This window comes from Gavialis gangeticus, unplaced genomic scaffold, assembly GCF_001723915.1.
Source record: "Gavialis gangeticus isolate Ggan-Ray unplaced genomic scaffold, GavGan_comp1, whole genome shotgun sequence".
Classification (NCBI taxonomy): Eukaryota; Metazoa; Chordata; order Crocodylia; family Gavialidae; genus Gavialis; species Gavialis gangeticus.
This window is the reverse complement of record NW_017728992.1, coordinates 122,189,984-122,199,226: the sequence shown is the minus strand read 5'-3', so window position 1 is coordinate 122,199,226 and position 9,243 is coordinate 122,189,984. Positions and strand designations below refer to the sequence as shown.

Sequence of the window (9,243 nt, the reverse complement as noted above, 5' to 3'; positions counted from 1 at the left end):
CTGGGATGGGGGCTATGGGGTACAGCCATCCCAGAATTCATCATAGTGTCTCCCCTGAGTGTAGCCCCTGGCCCCAAGCCCACAGCAGGCAGCCTGCTCTCGCCCCATGCACAAATCTGGGGGGCACATGTTCCCCATGCCTTCCCCCAGAGGTGCACGAAGTGGCCCAGAGCTGCCCCACACCCCTGGCTGAGCTGTTGTGGCTCCATCCCATGCTCTACCCTGCCCTGGCTGATGCTGCCAGGGGGCGGGGGGGGTTGTGTATCATGCAGCGGACCCACCCCTCCCCTACAGTTCCTCTCCAACCACAAACTCCCCCACAGTCCACCCTCAAGCCCCACCCACAATGGCCCCCACCCACATATACCACACCACCCCAAACCTCTGCACAAGCATCACTCCCACAAACCCTACACCAACCCAAAACCCCTCCCTGCAAAATCTCACACCCTACATGTCCAGCTGCCAGATGGAACAGGACCTGCTTCCCAGAGCCCTGGCTGGAGGGGCAACTGCTACACTGTAGCCCTGACCTGTGCTCTACCTGTGCTATTTCTCATTACAACATAAGAAGCCAAGAATATGAATTTTCAGGGCACTTTGTATATTCAAAGCACAGCTGCTGGGTAAGTGCTTGGTACTTCTACAAAGAAACTCATGCGAAGACAATGAAATTCATGACACAGCCAGAAAATAAAAATACAGGGTGGATGACCATGGGATAAGCCCAAGAAGGGTGCTTACAGGTTAGGGTCTGCTATACTGAACTTTTTGTTGACATGTAACCCCAAAGTCAAATCCAAAACTTTGGGGGGTGGGGGGTGGAAATGCTTGAGTTCCAGAGTTTAGGTACCTGAGATGAGGCTGTAGACAGGATTCTCTATCAAGTTAGCATCCAGAACCTGGAATCTTTTCCTTCAGTATCTTCCAGAGAGTTGAACAGGGCTATTTAATTTGTAATGCAGCTCTATAAGGCAGAAGAGAGATTATCTGGCCTGTTTGTAAGGTGTAGCTTTTTTTTTTTAATGCAATGATGTTTATATGAAATACATAAAGACACCTGGGAGTAGAGAACTTGGGATTCCGTGCTTCCAATTTTTATTGCCCTAACAATTCAGATACAATATCACTGCACTGTTAAGTGTGCAAACATGATTCACAAGATTCCCTCTTTTGCTTTTTCCAGCCCCATCTATAATGTATTCTTTGCTGCACAATATCATACCTCTTCATAAGGAGGGGAGGATGCCCCTCACCTAGCCTTGTCTGTAACTTAGTGGGTAGGGTACACTTGGAAAGAGGGACATGAGTATCTGAACCCCTCAGGCTGAGGAGGGTTTGAAACAGTCTCTGACCACTGCAACCTCTTCAGCTGGCTTTTTAAAAGTAGAACTATCTATAATTGAATTTTGTGAAGGGCCTGGTTCTCTTAGTGTGCAATAGCTGTACTTGGAGGAAAAAAGTTGGGTCATTTAGGACACAAGCACCATCCCATCTTGTTTCTGGATGCCAATCAGGTTTGGGTCCAGGCAACCCAGCAAATTATAGGAGGCTAGAACAGCACTGCCCCATCCTGAGTAGCCAGACATCTAGGGAATCTGGAAGTCATAGATTTAACTACTGAATTTTTAAGCACCTCCAGAACTAGGCAACTGCAGAGAAGGTGTCCTGGATCTCAGTTTTGAACTTAGCATGTAGGTCACTTAATCCTTTAGGACCTGGCCCCAGTTGTAAAAATATTGGTTTAAGCAAATTGCCCAGCATCCCAAAGGAACTATATCAGAGAAGTAAAGGTAGGATCCAGTTCTTAGTGAAACATTCAGCTGCCTTAGTCACAAAATAATCCTTTCTCTTCCTTCTCCCCACCCCCTTTGTTAACAAGATGCTTTCTAGCTTTTGCCACAGATGAAACCGACTTCACTGCACAATCTGGAATGATCCATACATCAGCTCCAGCCTGAACTGAATAAGGCTGGGGCCTCGTGCGTATGCATTATTGCACACTGTTGTTTCTACAGAAGGCCCAATTAAGGTTTTACAAACAATGCAACAATCAAAATGATCTGTCCCTGGTCTTACATGCCTTCCACTTTAACTATAGCCTTCTCCTGCCCTGTTCAAACTCCTTTCATTTTGTCACATCTTCACCTAGCCCTTCCAGGTCAGTGTTTATGTTATCTTGCCATCGTTGCCTTGGTCTACCTCAAGGTCTGATACCTTCTGCCTCAGTTTCCAAAATTTGTCTTGTATGCCTTCTCTGCATAGCTGATATGGTTGCAAATTTTTCCATCAGGAGAAAATGAGGAGTCCTTATGTATATTTTTCTTATGTAGGAATGTTGTACTTTTAATCATGTTCCATGAAGTGGCGAATGTTATTAGTCTCATACCATTACTCTTTTGTTTCATCATGCAGACTCTCTGCATTTGTTGTACTTTGCCAGGCATCTTTTGTGTGGGGTATGAGGCCAACAACCTCAACTCATGAAAAAAACTGATAAAAGATGTAGGATAGAAAACTTATTTTTTTCTTCACATTCGGTGTAAATACAACACTTTTAGATATTTTCAAGTGAGAGACGCTCCAGCACATCTTTAATGCTTTTAATTGTGCCCATTTGACAGTGTAGTTCAATTAAAAATAGCACAGACTGTTCTCTTTTATGAAGAAAGTTTCTTATATATTTTCTTAACTTTTTTTTTCATTTATAGGTTTTCCTTACTGCTCCTTAATCTGGAAGAATATTACTTTGAACAGCATACAGCTAATCATATAAACAAAGGCTGTAGAGGTGAAAGGTAGAAAACCCATCTACTTGTATTTATTTAAAAATTCATTAAAATCATTTTGCCATTATACTGTATAATGATTTGGCATTATCATCATGATTTTCTTTTCATTTCTAGGCAAATAAGAGGTTCACTAAAAATCTGTTCCAAGTCGGTTATTTTTGAACCTGATGACAATATCCACCCTATTATTAAAGTAAGTTGTATGGTCTTATAACCTGGTCGTATCTTGGTTTCCTTTTAAAATACATTTTAAAATAAACTCTGTATTTCTCTAATTTGTTACAGATACCACTGAGAGACTGTCTTAGTATAGAAGCACCAGAAGACAATGAAGCAAATAAGCATTTTGCAAGGTTTGTGAATTTTAATTCAGATGCATACATTTTTTGGTTTTAGTAAGTTGAATTCTGCTTTTCAAATATACTGTATTTATGTTTTAGGGAGATACCTGGAGGAATTTCTATCACATCTAATCAGGTAAGACATCCCCAATTTTTTTGGCAAATAAGAATTTTTTTCTGTTCAGTATTTACTAAAATCAGTATTAGACACAGTTAGTTAAGGGGGGATAGTCACCATTATTGTTTTTAAAGTATCTTGTAAATAAACAAGAACAGCCATAAAACACCTGCAACCTTATATGAAACACAAATTTAATATTTCAAGAAACCTGCCTGAAAAGATCATAGTTTGCCGTGCTGAGTTTGCATCACAAGTTTTTATTAGGAAATTTCATAATAAAGACAATATTTTCAGAAGTAACTTGAGAAAGGAAGAATAATGCTTTTCTTAGTGACGTGTTTTTCGACTATGAGACTTACTAATTTTGGTCTTGCTACGTCTCATAGTTTTTCAACACTTCATTATCACAGGGATTTAACGTGTTAGTTTTGCAAAAAGTCCTGCCATTGAGGTAAATGAGAAGACTGTCTAAACATTGGGCTCTAGTGCATGTTCAGCACTAATCAGTAGATGATTTAAAAAATAGTACAAGTAATATTTTGATAGGAGTGTTTTAATTATGGTTAATATCTATAAACTATAGATACAGTAGCTTTAATTAAAAATACAGTTGATTTTGAAATTTTTAAAAGCAACTCTTTTAGCAAAAATGGGAACACTTTTCATGAAGTCCTTTGTGACCAGGGTGAATCACCTTTTTTTTCACCTGATTTAGTTAACATCTTATGGTCATTTTCTGGTGGATTTCTAAGTGGTAAATATTTTAGTAAAAGAAGCAGAAGTTTATTTTGTGCTGAAATAAGTGTATGCTTCACTTTTACTTGCAACTGTAAAATATATAGAGACATATAGATGTATATAAATAAAAAAAATAGCACCTTGCTTACCCTGGAAAAGTCTTAGAGGTTATACTGATATTTTTATCCAGTGTAACTACAATAATGAAAACAGAAGAGGCAATGAGCAGTGGCAGTTGCTTTTCTCCTTTCCTGGATTGGACTGGGAGGCAGCAAGGCACAGCCCCCAGCCCATTCTCCAAGCTGAGCAGTGCCATGATTAGAAGAGGAAGGGAGCACCAGCTGTTGCTCTTCTCCTATCCCAGACTGATCCAGGAGGAGAGAGGAGCAGCAGGGCAAAGCCTCCTGTCTGGAGCAACCACTTCACCATTCTGCTCCTGGTCTTAGGGAGCAGAGCAGAGGGAGCAGCAGGGCAACCCCTGCCCACTTCTCATCCTGGGGACTGGTGTGGAAAGCAAGCAGAGGCTGCAAAGCTCTTTGCAATCTGCTGCCAGGTGCTGGGAGCCAAACGAAGGGAGCAAAACCCCTGCCTGCTTCTCACACTGGGATTGCTGTTGTGAGAAGTAGGTGGTCAATGGGAGAAGGGTAGCAGCTGCCCTGGTTCCTTCTCCAGCCTCAGGTGACCCCAGTCTTGGGATGGGAGTTTTTACCTTTGTTCTCTAGGAGGTGTTAAGCTGGGGGAATGTATACAGAAGGTTTGTCTTGGGAGAATAAATCTCCTTGTTCCAGTGTTGTTTTGCTTCTGGAGTGGCCACTTGTTGCTTTGTGAGAAAAAGCTTGAACAGCTGCTTGTGTGGAGATGGAGATTCTCTTGGTAGCAACTGAACATCTGTAAATAGCCTTCATACAAAGGCATTTTTTACTGATGCCCATGAATTGCATCTGCCTTGTAATAAGTAGTACTTACAATTATGCCATTGGAGGGGTTCTTAGGGGTTATCCAGTCCAGTCCCTGCACAGATGTAGGATGTGCTACTTCTGTACTGTCCTTGATAAGTCACCAAGCAGTCATGAATTTGCAGTGCCACAAAATGTGGCAAGGGGAGTGTACAGGCATTCTAGCTCCAAAAAGGCCTGCTCTTCAGCCAAGGGGTGATAGTGGGCTGCTCCTTTGTTCTCTCCTCCCAGGAGTACCCAATTATCAAGAGCCTTCCTTTCCAGTTCCAGGGAAGGGGGCAGACCTGTCAGTGAATATCTGGTAGGAGAGAGCTGCTTTCTTTGCCCCATCACCCCTGGTAGTACTGCCAGAGCTCCAGTTTTTGCCAGAGCTCTTGCAATGGTGGGAGGAATTTCCTAACCCTAACCCCATCCCTTCACCCTTTTGCTTGCCTGCTGTGCTCTTTGGCTGAACAGGCAAGGGGAATAGGTAAGGGAAGGGAAGTTGTGCCATGCTTTGAGCAGTCTCTCAGCTACCTGGTGCTGGTCAAAGGATGGGGAGTGGGGGGAGCCATGCAGCTTTTTGAACAGTGCTGGAGAGAGCCAAGACTACTCAAGCATCTACAGCAGTCTGGTCCTTTCAGGGCTTCCTGACAACTTGCCCCTGGGTGTGGGCTATCTAGACTGTTCATTCTCTCCCTTTTCCTTGCAGCTGGGAGGGAGAGTTGAAGTCTTGAGGGATACCCATCTCCCTACCTATAACTGAACAGGCATTACATGTATGCTGGAAAACAGCAAAGTTGTTTAAAAAAAGTTTGTGGTGGAATCATTCTTCTTTTCTGCTACAGATTGCTTGAACACCTGTACTATGTTCACTTTTTTTGTGCCAGGAAAAAAGGGTTTTTTTCCAGCACAAATCATGGCCTTGAAAACTTCTATTGAAGGAGATTCTATAACTTCCCTGGGCATCTTGTTCTATTGTCTAACGGTTCTTACTGTGGGAGTCAAAGTGAAATCGAAAGGAATAAGTAATGCATATAATTTCAGACATTTACCTACTATATAGGCTTAAAAATTGTATATCAGCTACTAAAAGTGTTGAACACTTTTTAGCTTTTGCTTTGTTTAAAATCAGTTTGATTTAAAGACTTAGAGTAGATATGAGTTCTAATACTTTTAAGACATAACTTTTAAATTAAGAAGCATAAGTTTTAAATTAAGAAGAACTTAACCTATAGATAGGTTTATATATATCCAATTCTAGGTTTCTTGTACCTTCCTCTGAAGTATCGAGTAGTGGCTACATTCTAGAATGGGATAGGTCCCTTTTTGGATGTGATGAAGCATTTCTCATATTCCTGTCCTCCAGCCACTGTAATTCCTTCTTCCAACTTCCAAATTCAGGAATTGCACTGCATTCCTCTGCTGCCTCCCTCCTCGCATCCAGGAACACACATACTTGCATTCTTTATCTACATATTGCACCAAATGATAATTCACAAATCATATTATATTATCTTTTTTTAGGTTCATCTCATTAAAGAACGAAACATTATTGCACCGTACAAAACTGAAAGAGTAAGTGAACACTTTCTTATGGTTTTTTGCCAATTCAAGAACAAAAGTACAGTTCATAAAAATCCTTGTAAGAATCAGATTATTTAATTACTGTGTTGAAGAATATGGGAGTAAAATCAAAACACTTAGAATAATTTTTCCATTTTATTTGATGGACATTAAGATTTTTGAAGTAACTTTGTCAGAAGTCTTAGTCTTCCATGACCTGATATTGAAGCAAACTTCAGGAGTGTTTATACATTTATAGGCTTCTCAATCAGTGGTTCAAACCAGAACAAGTGAAGAGAAATGAAAGAGAAAATAACAAGCTTTTTTGTATTTCCTTTGGAAGAATAGGGCATAGGTTCAAACACCAAAAAATTGCATTCTTATTTAAAGTTGCTAGTAAAGAGCAAACTGGTACAAGAATTTAAGTTGCACAGTGTTCTGTCTTCTCTTTTGTAAGAGGAAAATTGAGTGACACAGCCCACAAATTCATGTTCCTATAATGAACAGCAGTACACCTTGTAAATGCCCTCTGAGGTATCTGTACTTTGAAATCACTCATCCGATCTCCCTTTTAAAATCTGTGTAGTAATTCTGAATTATATTTCTATGTGTTTGGGAAAACAGTCTTTGTCATTGTTGCCTATAAATCCACCACCCTATACATACCTATAACAGGCCTCCTGATTTCTCAGAGGTATTCATAGTAATACAATGGGACAGTCCTGAAATCTGCCACAGGGGACCTCTAGTTACAGATGTGCTAGAACTTATTTTTTCTCAAATCTCTTTTTCTTATTCCCCAATCCAAATTCTTTGAGATGTCTTGCTTTCTCTTTACATTATTGCTTTACTTATTAGATTCCTGTGAACTGTGACTATTACATTGAGCTGAAAATCATCTGGTTTTGTGCAGTTATTTTTCCCTGAGTTTGCAGAGGTTAACTTTTCACTACCCATATTCCATTGTTCAAAACGTATTTTACTCTTCTTATCTTTTGCATTTTTTATTAAAAAGCACATGCATGTGTATACTCATTTGATGTAATACTATTCAGTCCTAAAGACAAGTTAGTTCAAATTAAACCTCTACTTCTAGGGTGTTGAACAAGGAAGTAAAATGTCTGAAGGAAAAAAGAACTATACTGCAGTTAATCTGTATGCTTTTATCCTTTAAAGCAGTTGTTGACTGGAAACCTTTTTCTGCATTGTGCAAAGCTACACTATCCTCTAAAATGGGTCCTGCCACTTTTTAAAAAAAACATTTGCTATGTTAGATGCATAAGTACTTAAGACTTTGCTTCTGATGCTATTTTTTGAAAATTTCTCTTTAAGCATTTGTTAAATACTGAATCACTTACAAAATATAATTCAAAGGGAATATTTATTGCAAAGAAAATATACATATAGTATATTTACAGAGTTTTCCATGAGTGTGAAATTAAAAATATTTCAGGAATGCTGCCAGCTTTAAAAAAAAGTATTGTCGGGGGGGGGGGTTTAGCTTTAATTTTAGTTTTCTATCCAGTATTGTTTTCACTTTGTTTTATTAGGGTAAAAATGAATACTTCTTTCAGCTGGATGTTGCTGGGAAGGTGGAGGATGTTATACAGACTCTGCTTCAGGTACACACTTTTTTTAGCTTCAGTTTATAATACAGAAAGAGTCTGTCTTCAAAGCAAATAGACTGAACAGTTTTATATTCAGAAGGCAAATAAGTTGGAGTACCCTAGTTCAAAAACCCTAAGCAAATGGCATATTTCTAAAAACTGTTTTGCACTTCCCTTTATAAAAACTTTCATTTCCTGGTAGCGGTTGATTGTAAAGAAACTGTTAACAAAACTTTGAAATGGTTATCTCTATCTTTAGAGTAAATGACTGACTCCTCTCTTTGCATTCTGTCTGCAAGACTGCGGTGTGTCCTCTGTGCTCTTACTTGACTTCTGAATTGTCAGAAAACAGATTTAGTCCTATATGGTATTTGTTTCATCACCCACACTGATTTCTCTCTAAAATAGCTTTACAGGGCCTCTCATCTGGATGAACTGGGAGATCAGGCTGCCATGGTAAACTTTTGACACCTATGAGCATGCTTTTATTGATGTTGATGCAACTGCAATTAGGAACATAAAAATCTTTACCTTTCTTTCATTAGATAACTGCTATATTGCAGTCACGTTTGGCTAGAACATCATTTGATAAAAACAGGTATGTTTTCAATAACTTATTTTCTGTGCTTTTGTACTGCACATTTAGTTTATTTGAGATGCTAGAATTAATTTTAGTTTTGAGCAAATGCTTATTAACTACAGCATAAGTACTTTAATATAGAACATTTACTTAGGCTTGCATTGTGGCCCAGAACTCTGTAGCATGTTATGTTCAGCATGGGCCACATGCAGCTGTGAGGTATTAAATTGAGGCTCCTGGGCTCTTGCCCAGTAGTACATGCTCTCCAGTTGGAGTCTCTGGGCTCTCCCTTCCTCATCCAGCTGCTGTTTTCTGCCCCTGGCCCAGGGGTCTGGGCAGTGAAGTAACATAGGGAGCTGGGGGTGAGCCTGGGGTCTGCAATGCAGAGAAGGAGTTGCGGGCAAGAGTTGCAGCAGAAGTGGCGCAGCTTCTCAGGCATGCATTACAGCAGAAGGGAGAGGGTTCATGGGTGTGCTGTGCAGTAGAGGGGAATGGAGTGTTTACAGGTTCAGTAGGTGGGTAGGTTACACAGTGCAGAAGTTAGTGGGGGGGAGTGTCTGAGT

General features: G+C 40.1%; 1 protein-coding gene across 1 annotated transcript in view; it reads left to right on the top strand.

The window, feature by feature from the left end:
- The window catches only part of NSMAF (neutral sphingomyelinase activation associated factor), a 67,230-nt gene that overhangs the window by 14,371 nt on the left and 43,616 nt on the right, over positions 1-9,243 (top strand). Inside the window, exons 2-9 of the mRNA XM_019527698.1 lie at positions 2,712-2,798; positions 2,907-2,985; positions 3,078-3,145; positions 3,233-3,269; positions 6,455-6,505; positions 8,044-8,115; positions 8,509-8,556; positions 8,646-8,698. Of these exons, the coding sequence (XP_019383243.1) occupies positions 2,712-2,798; positions 2,907-2,985; positions 3,078-3,145; positions 3,233-3,269; positions 6,455-6,505; positions 8,044-8,115; positions 8,509-8,556; positions 8,646-8,698 (495 nt within the window). The remainder of the gene's footprint in view (positions 1-2,711; positions 2,799-2,906; positions 2,986-3,077; positions 3,146-3,232; positions 3,270-6,454; positions 6,506-8,043; positions 8,116-8,508; positions 8,557-8,645; positions 8,699-9,243) is intronic.